We start from the raw sequence: 14,434 nt of genomic DNA on the forward strand, positions 1-14,434 counted from the left end.
CACTTTATTTGTTGCCATTGACAAATTAACTCCACATTGGAGAGGGTCTAATATTAAAAAAGAGATTCCCCATATGGAAACGCGATGGATCCACAGTTTAAAATCTTACGTCACACATGGATTGAATATAGAGTGGGACATTATTTTATAAATAACAGCTGAGATTAGTGTTGTTTACTTTTATTTTAATACATTTATCACATTTGTAATTTTAATATTTTTTATTCCTGGTTACAATGGTCATGTGTATTTATTGTTTTCTACATTGTGGGGGAGGTCTCATCTTTCCGCATATGTAGCAATTGTTTTTATTCCTTTGGACATTAACAAGTGTATTTATCCTTTTTTTGCCACTAGATGGAGCCTTAGTGGAATGCTTCAGACCTCATTTGTTTTTTTATCGGGAATTATCGATTTTTAGGTGTTTTCCCTTCTTCTATTTTCTTGATCTGAATTTGGACGATTGCATTGCGGAATGTGGCACTTCCGTCCGTTCAGGACAGAGAGCTGATTGGCTTCCTTCCACCCTGACTTCTATGCATAAGTAGCGTGGTGCACGTCTGTTAGCCACACCCCTAAAAAATGTCAATCCTGTGATGAAACACGTTGGGTGGGACCAGACGTGACGTCACCATGCTCCTCTGGTCGGTCTTTCACACTGTGTATGCTGTAGCTCGTTTATTTCTTTGGAATCGTTACATACTGTTACTACCAGGATGTTTGTGAGTGCACTCTTAATTTTTTATTAAAACAATTTTTATGTATTGGATTACGCTATGACTCCTCTTTTATCTACAGCTGCAAGAAAAAAATATGTGAACCCTTTGGAATGATATGGATTTCTGCACAAATTGGTCATAAAATGTGATCTGATCATCATCTAAGTCACAACAATAGACAATCACAGTCTGCTTAAACTAATAACACACAGAATTAAATGTTGCCATGTTTTTTATTGAATACACCATGTAAACATTCACAGTGCAGGTGGAAAAAGTATGTGAACCCTTGGATTTAATAACTTGTTGAACCTCCTTTGGCAGCAATAACTTCAACCAAACATTTCCTATAGTTGCAGATCAGACGTGCACAACGGTCAGGAGTAATTCTTGACCATTCCTCTTTACAGAACTGTTTCAGTTCAGCAATATTCTTGGGATGTCTGGTGTGAATCAATTTCTTGAGGTCATGCCACAGCATCTCAATCGGGTTGAGGTCAGGACTCTGACTGGGCCACTTCAGAAGGCGTATTTTCTTCTGTTTAAGCCATTCTTTGGGTCATTGTCCTTTTGCAACACCCATCTTCTGTTGAGCTTCAGGTGGTAGACCGATGGCCTTAAGTTCTCCTGCAAAATGTCTTGATAAACTTGGGAATTCATTTTTCCTTCAATGATAGCAATTCGTCCAGGCCCTGACGCAGCAAAGCAGCCCCAAATTATGATGCCCCACCACCATACTTCACAGTTGGCATGAGGTTTTAATGTTGGTGTGCTGTGCCTCTTTTTTGCCACACATAGTGTTGTGTGTTTCTTCCAAACAACTCAACTTTGGTTTCATCTGTCCACGGAATATTTTGCCAGTACTGCTGTGGAACATCCAGGTGCTCTTGTGCAAACTGTAAACGTGCAGCAATGTTTTGTTTGGCCAGCAGTGGCTTCCTCTGTGGTATGCTCCCATGAAATCCATTCTTGTTTAGTGTTTTACGTATTGTAGATTCGCTAACGGGGATGTTAGCATTTGCCAGTGACTTTTGTAAGTCTTTAGCTGACACTCTAGGATTCTTCTTCACCTCATTGAGCAGTCTGCGCTGTGCTCTTGCAGTCATCTTTACAGGACAGCCACTCCTAGGAAGAGTAGCAGCAGTGCTGAATTTTCTCCATTTATAGACAATTTGTCTTACCGTGGACTGATGAACAGCAAGGCTTTTGGAGATACTTTTATAACCCTTCAGCTTTATGCAAGTCAACAATTCTTAATCGTAGGTCTTCTGAGAGCTCTTTTGTGCGAGGCATCATTCACATCAGACAAATGCTTCTTGTGAAAAGCAAACCCAGAATTGGTGTGTTTTTTATAGGGCAGGGCAGCTGTAACTAACACCTCCAATCTCATCTAATTGATTGGACTCCAGTTGGCTGACACCTCACTCCAATTAGCTATTGGAGATGTCATTAGTCTAGGGGTTCACATACTTTTTCCACTGGCACTGTGAATGTTTACATGGTGTATTCAATAAAAACATGGCAACATTTCATTCTTTGTGTGTTATTAGTTTAAGCAGACTGTGATTGTCTATTGTTGTAACTTAGATGATGATCAGATCACATTTTATGACCAATTTGTGCTGAAATCATATATCAAAGGGTTCACATACTTTTTCTTGCAGCTGTATGTACACCGGAATCCCTATGCCTCTCGGATATTCAGCTGATTGAGCATTACCGATGTTCCCAACTCATTATCTCTGGGCTAGAGCATGGCGTCTCTATTCTTTTTACCATCCATGCATTAGGCTTCTAGAAAATGGCCGCTGCTACTTATTACTAGAACTGACTATATAAGGCAACCAAACATTTCCTCCGTTATCCCCTGAATAAGTCAAGTGATCATGACAGGGCGTAAGCGGAGGTTACCGGAAGTAAGGTTGATACTGTTACGAGCAGGACGCTCGGGAGCAGCCGCCAGATGCTTTGAACTTAAAATGTGAGTTTTTGCTGCAATTGTTCAATACATTTTTATATATACTGCACTATGAGAGTATCCCTTTGTACTTCTATCCTGCAACATATGGTGGGAAGTGACTTGATCGACCCCTGAGAGTACCAGCCAGCGACAGGGCTAATATAGCATTGGAGATAAAAGGACAGAGGACAAATAGTGGCGAACAAGCTACATGGCTACTCCAAGGGAGATTTGATACTACAGGCCTACTCCAAGTATCATTGAGGTAAGAGGCTAGAGAGCACAGTGGTGGTATGTAGATGAAGAAGTGCACCATATAAGAAAACCAACATGGGTGAAGAGATACACCTGAATGTTCATTGAGGACTTGTTTGCAACACTTGATTTTGCCTATTATTATGATTTACACTTTGATTATATTTTTCATATGAGTTTGTTATACCTGGGATTGCACAACTGCACGATGCACTTTGTAGATGTTTTTTGCACTTTAGTTATTATGATGTTTATTTTTATGTGATTTTGCACTAATTAAGATATCATATGCTATATAGCACTTTAAGTGCAGCGCAACACTAATACCCATTATTTGCACTTTTCTTATATTATTGAGGTGCTCTGCTAAGTGAATCCCTAATTTCCAGGTGGTGCAGCCCACCCATTGATACCCATTAAGGTATTTTAGTAATTGAGTAGTGTGGGTCATATTTCACAAAATAAATGTATCACTTTGATATTCCTGTTCTTTATAAACAGACTTGAAAATATATGGTTTGCTGCTTTGATCCAAACAATTCCTACTCATCGGACACCTCCTACAGTAAAAAAAACAAAAAAAAACAAAAACCAAAAAAAAAACCACTCTATCCAAAAACCCTCTGTTGAGGATCAATGATGTTAGGAGCCAACCACTTACCTTAATTCAGAACCTTTCCTAAAAATCACATTCTACGAGGTATAGTAAATAACGAGTCTGCGATTCCACCTATTAAACAAAGCAGTCAGAACCTGTTATAATTGCATGCGTGGTGACCTTGAACATGTTAGAACCTGCATGACAAGCAGCAACACTCTATGACGTTCAGTTGATTGTGAGTCACCATTTAGCTTGGTTGTGCTTTCTGTAGTGTGCCGAAAAAATGCTAAGTTTGGTTGGAAAACACTGTCATTACCAAGAATGAAAAAAAGCTTGTCAAACCAAGTCAAAATTCAAAGCCATGCTCATTGTGTGTTTCGATATCAAGCGTTTCCTTTTGAAAGAATGGGTTCCAGAAGGCACAACAGTTAACCAGCATTATTACACAGAAGTTTTGATAAAGCTGAGAGAAAGAGTAAGAAAAAAAACAGCCGCAACTGTGGGAAAATGGTTTCATTCTTCACCAGGACAACGTGCCTGCTCTCACAGCACTTTTTGTGAAGCAGTTTTTGACCGACAAGCACATTACTACACTTGAACAGCCTGATTTAGCACCATACGACTTTTATCTTTTCCCAAAAGTTAAATCAGTGCTTAAATGGACATGTTTTGAGTCAGTTGATGCTGTAAAGAAGAAAACAGCGCATGTCTTGAAACAGCTGACAGAAATTGATTTTCTCCATGCTTTTGACAAGTGGAAAACAAGACTGCAGCAATGGATTAGTGCAAATGTGGAATATATTGAAGGGGACAAGCATTCAATTTGTAATACATATAAATAAAGGTGAGTTATTTAATCAGTCTCCTTATTTAATAGACACACCTCGTATTTGAATGTCAATAGGAAATATAAAAAAAGTAGAAGTGAGCGCTAAATCAAATATGTAGCAGCTGGCACATACAACTTCCAAATCATATAAAATCAAATATAGTGCAGCGCTCTCCAATAAAAAAAATAGTGAAACAAAAAGTGTCCATAAATTATGCAAACATATAAAGTCCCATTGATAGGTAAGTGATGTGACCAAAGAAATCTTCCTAAAAAACTCTATATTGGTGCAGTGTGCCTAAACCACTCACTAGAAAGTAGATAATATCCAGCCTATAAAAATACACAAGTGGACCAACAGTGTTACCAGGTGCCTTTTTTTGTGAAGAACCTCCACCAATCTGTACACTCACCAGGTGGCAAAAGTAGAAAAGCTTTTAACTGTTAATATAAGCATGGTAACATCCTGTTTAGATCTGTAAGGTACCTAGGTGGACTCCAGTAAGGGAAAACTGTTCAAAAATAACGCTCACCGCCGGAAGTCCAAGAGTGTAGTATTTATTATATTAAAAAGGTACAAAAAAGTGCTGCAGCATAAAATCAAGCATAAGTCAAACAAGGCTTACATAGATGGCCGCCATTTCTACAAAGAGAACATAGCAGCAATGACGTCTGCGTGTAGGCCCCTCACAGGGCAGCTTCAGATGTCTGGTCAGCAGGCCAGCATTTGAGCTAAAGCATCCACCGAACAACACTGCTGAGATGGGGAGCCTGATGCATCACATCCATACTTCAGGCCCCAGACCAACTGGTTTGCCAGGTCTGCATACAACCGATCCATGCGTGGTGTTCAAAACTTGCTGAAGGAGCTAGGCCCCTTCGATAAGCTTCTGCGACACCAGGACCGAGTCAGCACTGGGCAAAACGTCGACCACGCAATGGTAAATGCAGAGCGGCAAGTGAACCTGCCTTGTAGTCCCCAGATTTCCAAAAGGAAAGAAATTCCTCACCCAGTATCACGGTTGCAGTATTGAAGCTAGAATGGTGGGATTCACCACTAGAGATGGGGTCCACTTCTTCAGAAGTGCCGTCACAAGGGAAATGGACCACCAAGCTCTTCGGGGCCACAAAGGGCTGCCAGGGTTGTAGACAAATTAGGAAAATATGCAGGATAAAAGGAAAGAAAAAAAAACTCAAGGAACCCAGCCAGTTGATGCATACCAAAGGGAACAACCAGTAATGGGTCCAGCACCGCCTTAAATGGAGTGGTCACCAATGCTGATTGCTGCATGGGAACGGCACCAGTGGAAGCACCCTCTGCCACAAGGACAACTGCCAGAAGACCTATGCAAATATACAGATATGCGTTTGCTGCTCCATGTATGCTGCCCTGGAACAAGGTAGAGCTGCAACCCAGCCAGCAGGAGGCCAAAACAGCACCAGGATAGCATGTAGGAGCCAGTATGTACTTTAGGTCATATGCAGGACACAAACAGTAGACCTGGCATGCAAAGGGTGGCAGATCCTCCCTCCGACCACTAAGGGAGCCTGTTGTGGGCATGTTTTTTTTTTTTAACCAAGGAATATAGCCAGGATTTAATCCTGCTAACTGCAGGGTACACAGATACCACCAGAGTGCAGTCACTAAGCTACCTCTGCACTTTGTCACCCTGGAGATTGCCAGACTGCGCCCCTTATCAGGGTAAGGTGCAAATACAACTGCCAACAACTCCTTCCATGAGCCACTCCCCACAGTGGCGTCACTAGGGTTGGTGTCACCCCAACCCCATTAATAATGTTAACGCACTGTCCAGAAGCACTGATCACGTAACAAATACGTGATCCAGCACAGAGTGGCCACCCTACAGCAGTATATCTGTGTGGGGCGGTCAGGAATACTGCATAATTGTTGTACTAGCCAGGACCAGGGCAGTGATGGTGGGGTAAGGGTGTAGAGCCGGTGGTGGCAGAGTGATGAATCGGGGGAAACAGTCTGAGGTTCATGAACACAAGGGTGGGGGGAAGACAATGTGACCCTCCAGGGCCCCTGGGGAACTTGTACCACCATGGCCTCCAGGAAATAAAGTGTAAGCTGTGCAGGCAAGTTCCTGTATGAACCCCTCAGAGCTGATTACCTGACCCCCTCCCCAACTAGCGAAGGACTACAAGTACCAGCATGAATCCCTGAAATCTAAGGGGTCACATCCTTAGATCTCAGGGGTTCATGCTAAAAAATGTTGTCCTTCACTTTTTTTTTGGGGGGGGGGGGAGTCATATCCTTAGATCTCAGGAGGTAATGCTTGGACTTGTTCCATCACTAGTTGGGGAGGGTGTCATGTCCTCAGCTCTCAGGGGGATTACAAGTCCCAGCATGAACCCCTCAGAGCTGAGGACATGACACCCCCCCCAGCTAGTGGAGGAATACAAGTCCAAGCATTTCCTCCTGAGATCTAAGGATGGGGATCACATTCTTAGATTTTAGGAGGTAATACTTGGACTTGTAGTCCTCCACTAGCTGTTTGGGGGGGGGGGGTGTCATGTCCTCAGCTCTGAGGGGTTCATGCTTGGACTTGTAGTCCTTAACTTTTGGGAGGTTCACATCCCCCAAAAGTGATGGACTAGAAGTCCCAGCATGAACCCCTAAGATCTAAGGATGTGACCCCTGCCCCATAACAATTAAAGGACCAAAAGTCCCAGCATTAACCCCTTAGATCGAAGGAAGTGTCACTCCCCCCCAAAATTGAAGGATTATAAGTCCCTCATGAACCTCGGAGAGCTATGCATGTGACTCCTTAGATGTCATGGGTTCATGTAGTCCTTCACTGGTTGGGGGGGCTAGGTAGGTCGGACACATCCTCAGTTCTGAGCGGTTCTTGCTGGCACCTGTAGTCCTTTAAATTTGGGGGTCACATCCCCCAAAAGTGAAGGACTACAAGTCCCAGCGTGAAGCCATGAAATCTAAGGATGTGACCTCCTGCTCCCATCCTGTCCTCTGCTGCCAGCTAATGCTCCCTCATAACACACTATTCATCCACGGTGCCCGGCCTCACCTCAGGTTGACTCTTTAAAGATCTAAACCTGCAGTTCCCTTCCCTCTGTACATGCCACTGCTGCGCCACGCTGGAGAAGATAAAGAGAGGAGGTGGGTGGAGTTAAAAGAGCACTAAGCACGAAGGAGGAGGAAGTAAAATACTCCTCCGCTCTGAATGCTGGGGCCTCGGCCTTGCTTTGTAGGTGAAGTGATGTCACTGATTGCTAGACGCCAGGCGATCCTAGCAACCAGTGCGAGCTGTAAAGGGCAGTGGTGGAACAAACGGGTCCTGGCCGGCCAGGACATTATAACTGACGTACTGTGAGTAAAGCGGAGCTGCTGCTGCGATGTCCTTTTCTGGGGGCATCAGATCGGCCCAGGGGGGCGATTGTCATTCTGTCCCCTGGCCAAGTCCGCCCCTTGTGTCACCAGGGCTGGTGCAAGGATTTTTGACACCCTAGACAAAACCTAATTTAGCCCCCCTCCCCCAGATTAGTGGCAGCAGTGGTGGGAGGATGGGTGGCAGCGGTGGTGGGGTGGGATGGGTGCAGGGGCACCATGGGGGGATGACACCCAGGGCCAGCGCCGGCCTAGTGCGCACACCAGTCAGGGGTGCCTCTGGTTCTGCCACTGTCGAGGGGGGGGGGGCGCCTGCTGTCTGTTTTGCCACTGTGGGATGTAGGAGCGGCTGCCGCCGAATGCTTGTTCGCCGCTGGGGAGGCTGAGAACTATTACTGTCCATTCTCTCCAGAAAGAAGACATGTAGCCTGTAGGGAGGAGGAAACTGAAGGGCAAAGTCAGCTGACTACCTGACATCCAATAGAGGTAAGAGGGAGAAGCTCTGTGAGGAGTCCCCATGGCATCAGAGCCATCACTGGAGGCACGTGAAGAGACTGAGATACATTGACTGGCAAAGTGAGTGATCGATCCTTGGCACAATGAAAGATCATACCCAGGAGCTAATCTATTCAACATAGTTCTAAATAAAGTCAACCCTCAGGGCCATGTTTAATAGAGGTTTACAGTATATTAATTACTATGCTTTGCCAAGTGTTCCCAGTATCAACGTAACTATCAAATATGTAAATATACATTAAATGAGGGGAAAAAAGGTGCATCAGAAATGTGTATAATTAACAAGCGCTTTTATTGTCCACAAAAATACCCAGAAGAATAAGTGTACTTTATTTAAAAAATGCAAAGGAATTAGGAATCATTACCTATCAAGCACAGCATGTCCATTTGATACCTATACAGAAGCCCTGCTTCACTGGGTTTATGGTGGTAATGTTGTGACCCTGACAGTGCCCTCATCTTCCTTACTACCAAGAAGGCCAACAATGACAAAATTCTGCCATATTGATCCTTTCAACTGAGGAACAGTTAATGTTTGGAGATCAAGGACTGCTTTTTAATAATAAAAGGTAAAGTTTTTGAAATGATTACAAATGATGTAAAATGTAACATGTGAGGAATGAATTCAAGCATAACTGCACGTTACTGATAATCACAAACTGGGACAGATGTAACAGTAAGCAATCTGACAATAAAGCTACACTGCTAAAGAAAGGGATGATGAGACATACAGCTCTTATCTGCAAACGGTAAAAGTGATGGGTGGATGAATATTTCCAAGAAAATGGGGGCTGTTTATCATGATATATCTGCTACCTGCGATACAGTTTTTTTGCATTTCCAGAGCAATCCAGGCAATGACATTCTGGCATCACTCTATTGGATGATGTCATATTGCCAGAGGCAGATTATTCTCGTAGCACTCTGATAATGTGACATCCTCCTGACACCATCTGTAGCATATGACATTGTAGTCATTCCACACTATTCTGTATCTGTTGACATTGCTCTGATTTGTGCTGCAGTGCTGGGCTCATACCGTAATTTTGATATCTGCCCTGAGCCATCTTTCATCTAGCACTGAAATGCTCATCATACCCATATTACATATATTACATGTCCTTCATGGTGACCATTTCTGTACCTGTTACTGCATATTGTTTACTTCTCTATTTAAAACCTCTAGATATTAGGTGTACATAGAAAAATGTTTTAGATGTAATTAGTAAAAAAAAAGGAATTAATGGCACTGAGAGTTACAAGGAGAGAACAGACCAAATACTGGTGAATAAATAGGTGGTTGGTGAAAACGGAGATTTATTTTTAAATATAAACTAAAATATGAAAAATTTATTGTAAAAAAATCTTGGCATAATGGTTTGTATGTGAATGCATTCATTTTTATCCCAAAATTAACGATTATGTATGGAAACATTTTAATGTTCATTTTTAATCCCATAGCACAAGAAGCACAATTATATTTTATCAGACATTTTCCTCAAAATTATATTCCATAAGTTAGATTTGTTTTTATTCAGTCTATAAATGGGAAAAAAACATTAAATGGCACTTCCAAAAATTAAAATCAATACACCTTGTAAAAAGAAAGGCATCAGCAATAATACATTTTCAAGTGTACAGAGTTTAAGAATCTTTTTTGTAATTGCAATGAAATGAACACTAAACCATAACTGTCAAAATGTCCCTTTTAACAAGTTACGTTTTCTTTGCGGTTAGCCAACACCAGTCAAAAATATCCCAAAATAAAGGAAATGTACTAATAGAAAAAAAAAATGTACATGTTTATGAGGAAATGACTGGGTTAACAAAAATTAACCAAAACATTAACACGTCTTAAGATTTTGATGCTTTTACAAAGCATGGAATCTTTTAAAAGATGCAAACAGCTGCAAAAAGTTTTCATGAACTGAACACTTTCAAAGTCAAGTATCATCATGAGAAGAATCTTCTATGGAGATTCTTGCAGATTATCTCTTCAGATGACTCTTAGTCCTCAATAACAATTGGCTCATCATTGACAGGGTGACGCATAGGTAGTCCCACCTGAGACTGACAGATAGCTATATGTCTGTAAGGCCGACGGGCAGCTCGCTTGGTTTCAGAGGATGAGAGCATCTTTCGGACTTTTCTGAGTTAAAAAGAAAAGAAGAAAATCAATGTTAATATTCCACCAGTTATTATACTCAACAAAACTGCCTTTCCTATTATAGCAAGGGTGTCCAAACTTTTTTCAAAGGGGGCCAGATTTGATAAAGTGAACATGCATGAGGGCTGAACATTTTGCCTGACATTCTTTGGACCATTAAAATTAAATGCAAATGAACTATTTTATCCAAAGTTTATTACGGCATACTTTTAATTTCGTCACATAGATGACAAATCGAAACAGGTGTTAAATCACTCTGCCTTTCATATCTGAAGGCCAGATGAAAAAATAAAATCCAGGAAGCTGAAATATATGTCAGGAACATTGTAAAGTACATACCATATTATTGGTTATAAAGTTTATCAACTTTTAAGTTAAAAAAATATCAACAAGAACATAACACCAAGTATACATGTTGTGTCCAAATATATTTATAACTGATTTAGGCCAACTGACATGAACTGAGATTTTACAATGTATATATATAAATTCGGGGCATGCGTGCTCCCTAATCAATCACACAAGGGTTAACCACATATATGCGCTATATGAACCCACCGATGATGAATAATGATGGCAGCAATAATAATCATGAATGATGCCAATGTAGTAAATAGAACATTGAAACCTTGAGCATTTCAAAAAAGTTGTAAATTGATTTGCACTTTAATAATTGAAATAAGTATTTGACCCCTTCACAAAACATGGACTTAGTACTTGGTTGCAAAAACCCTTGTTGGTAATCACAGAGGTCAGAAGTTTCTTGTAGATGGCCACCAGGTCTGCACACATCTCTGGATAGATTTTGTCTCACTCTTCTTTGCAGATCGTCTCCAAGTCATTAAGGATTCAAGGTTGACATTTGGTAACTCGAACCTTCAGCTCCCTCCCCATATTTTCTATGGGATTAAGGTCTGGAGACTGGCTGGGCCACTCGAGGACCTTAATGTGCTTTTTCTTGAGCCACTCCTTTGTTGCCTTGGCTGTGTGTTTTGGGTTATTACATAGTTTGTGAGTTTGAAAAAAGACATCAGTCCATCCACTTCAACCCATGATGTGTGTGTGTGTTTGATGTTAACCGTACATTGTATACCCCTTTATGTTGTGGTCTTTAAGGTGCCCATCTAATAGTTTTTTGAAGCTATCGATGCTCCCTGCTGATACTACTGCTTGTGGAAGAGAATTCCACATCCTTACTGCTCTGACAGTAAAGAACCCCTTACGTATTTTAAGGTTAAACCGTTTTTCCTCTAGTTTTAGTGAGTGGCCACGTGTCTTATTGTATTCCCTTTGAAAAGTTTGTTCCTTATGCTAGGGTCATCACCAGTACAGTATTTGTACATTGATATTAGAGCTGCACGATTCTGGCCAAAATGAGAATCACGATTTTTTAGCTTGGAATAAAGATCACGATTCTCTCACGATTCTCTGTGTAACAAAAAAAATTGGGATAACTTTACTGTTACGTTTTTTTTTTTTTATTCATTAAAGTTTATTAATTGCGTTTGAAAGACTGCTGCGCAAATACAGTGTGACATAAAATATTACAACAATCGCCATTTTATTCTGTAGGGTCTCTGCTAAAAAAATATATAAAATGTTTGGGGGTTCTAAGTACTTTTCTAGCAAAAAAAAAAAAAGGATTTTAAACTTGCAAGCAACAAGTGTCATAAAAAGATCCAGTCTTTAAGAGGTTAAACTTCCTTTCTCCCTGGCAGAGGGAAGGAAAAGATACAAATGTAATCATTTTTGTTTATAGTTACTGGGAGACTGCTGATAGGCGTTTGTGGGAGGAAAGATACAATAATCATTTTGTTTATAGTTACTGGGAGTTTTCCACAGCTGTTTTCTCTGCTCCCTCAGCTATGCAAAGAATCGAGAATATGTCAGGTTTAGATCGTCAGGGGGGGTGAATCGAGATCGCGATTTTCATACGATTAATCGTGCAGCTCTAATTGATATCATATCCCCCCTCAAGCGTCTCTTCTCCAGAGAGAATAAATTCAATGCTTGTAGACTTTCCTCATAGCTGATGTCCTCCTTTCCCCTAATTATTTTTGTTGCCCTTCTCTGGACTCTCTCTAGCTCCAGCACATCCTTCCTGAGGCCCGGTGCCCAGAACTGGACGGAATATTCCAGATGTGGCTGGACCAGAGTCTTGTAGAGTGGGAGAATAATCTGTTTATTTCTGGAGTGAATCTCCTTTTTTATACATGCCGAAATATTTGGGCTTTGCTTGCAGCGGCTTGGCAATGAATGCCACTGCCAAGCCTGTTCTCCACTAGGACCCCCAGGTCGTTTTCCATCTTAGATTTACCCAGAGGTTCCCCCCTAGATAGTAGCTTGCTTTCGTGTTTCTGAGTGCATTACTTTACATTTTTCAACATTAAACCGCACGCAATGCAGACAGATACACATGCAGCTGGGACAAAGGGAAAGTACAACGTCAGGTACGCAGACTCCGCCCCCTATACGCGTTACATCAGAGCTAACCAATAGCCTTTGACTTCTTCAGTAGGGGACACTTGGACACTTATGGACTTTATTTTAGACTCTTTTGATATTTATTACACCATCAATATCACTTATATATTAAGTATTTCTGGCGTAGCACTTTTATAGGTATTTGTATCCACCCAGTAATCTTTCCACCTGATCCGTGATGTGCGGAACCCGAGCGCCCGGTAAACAACAGACAGTTCGGCGCTCACGGTCCTTGTGACAGATTGCCCTGTCTGTCCTTCTAATAATTGAGTCCCCTACCACCAAAACCTGTCTATCCTTTCCCTTTCTCCCACCCTCACTGGAGGAGTTCTTCCCCTGGCAACTAGGGGCGTAGCTCTGCTCCAGCAATGCTGGTCCCTGACTGGTTTCCCCAACATCACGCAACAGGGAAAATGTATTGGGGTGCTCCAGCCAAGGACCAGCCTCCTTGCCTTGTTCCCTTCTACCCCTCCTGTCACCCATCTACTCTGCTCTGATGCCTGCACCCTTGTATCTCCGCCCTCCTCTGTGCAGGCCCCTGCCCGCACCTGACGGGTACGTTCCCAGCTCTCCTTTAGTATGGACATTCTTCTCAGTGTTGCCAATTGCTTCCCTAGATTTAGGACCTGAGCTTCCAGGGAAGCAACATGCTTACATTTTGTGCAGCTGTATTCGCCCTCGATTGCATGATCGAGGAATGTATACATGCCACAAGATGTACACCAAATCGCATCTACACACCCGCCGGGTATTGTACCCCCTAATCTAATCTGATGGGGATTTGGTAATTTAAATCTGTCCTGTGTGGCTGTTTTTTAGCTTCCTCTACTCTACTTTCTTACCCTCTGGTACTCCGCGACATTCACTGACACTCACAGGCACTCACTGACACACACAGGCACTCATTGACACTCACAGGCACTCACTGACACGGACACTCACTGACACACTCATTGACATGCTGGAATACCCATCCACGGCCCATTTTCAATGCCCTGGCTGAGGAAAGGAGGTTCTCACCCAAGTTTTCACAGTACATGGCCCCGTCCACTGTCCCTTTGATGCAGTAAAGTTGTCCCGTACCCTTAGCAGAAACCCCCCCCCCCAAAGCATAATGTTTCCACCATGTTTGATGGTGGGGATGGTGTTCTTGGGGTTATAGGCAGCATTCCTCCTCCTCTGAACACGGCAAATTGAGTTGATGACAAACAGCTGGATTTTGGTCTCATCTGACCACAACGCTTAAGCAGGGGGACCTTGCGGGCGCTAGAGGATTGCAGGATTTCAGTTATTCACGGCCTAGTGTTACCAGTTGTTTTCTTGTTAGCTATGGTCTCAGCTGCCCTGAGATTATTGACAAGATTCTCCCGTGTAGTTCTTGGGCTGCTGATATAAACCCACAGTGGAGCAGGCGAGGCCCAGAGGTGAACAGAGAAGCTAAACACCACACGTGAAATGGAGTCACAGATCTAGCAGAACCCTGCAGCAAGGTGGTAAGAATTTCACAAACAATCTGCAGGTAGACAGTGACAG

General features: G+C 42.3%; 1 protein-coding gene across 2 annotated transcripts in view; it reads right to left on the reverse strand.

Annotated features, from left to right (window-relative positions):
- Window positions 1–9,773: 9,773 nt before the first annotated feature.
- MTA1 (metastasis associated 1) overlaps window positions 9,774–14,434 on the reverse strand; it is a 427,965-nt gene continuing 423,304 nt past the window's right edge. For both annotated transcript variants that reach the window (XM_082242913.1, XM_082242912.1), the window contains exon 20: window positions 9,774–10,399. In XM_082242913.1, the coding sequence (XP_082099039.1) occupies window positions 10,258–10,399 (142 nt within the window). In that variant the 3' untranslated portion in view covers window positions 9,774–10,257. The remainder of the gene's footprint in view (window positions 10,400–14,434) is intronic.

This window comes from Pelophylax lessonae (assembly GCF_965119305.1).
Source record: "Pelophylax lessonae genome assembly, chromosome: 13".
Taxonomy (NCBI): Eukaryota; Metazoa; Chordata; class Amphibia; order Anura; family Ranidae; genus Pelophylax; species Pelophylax lessonae.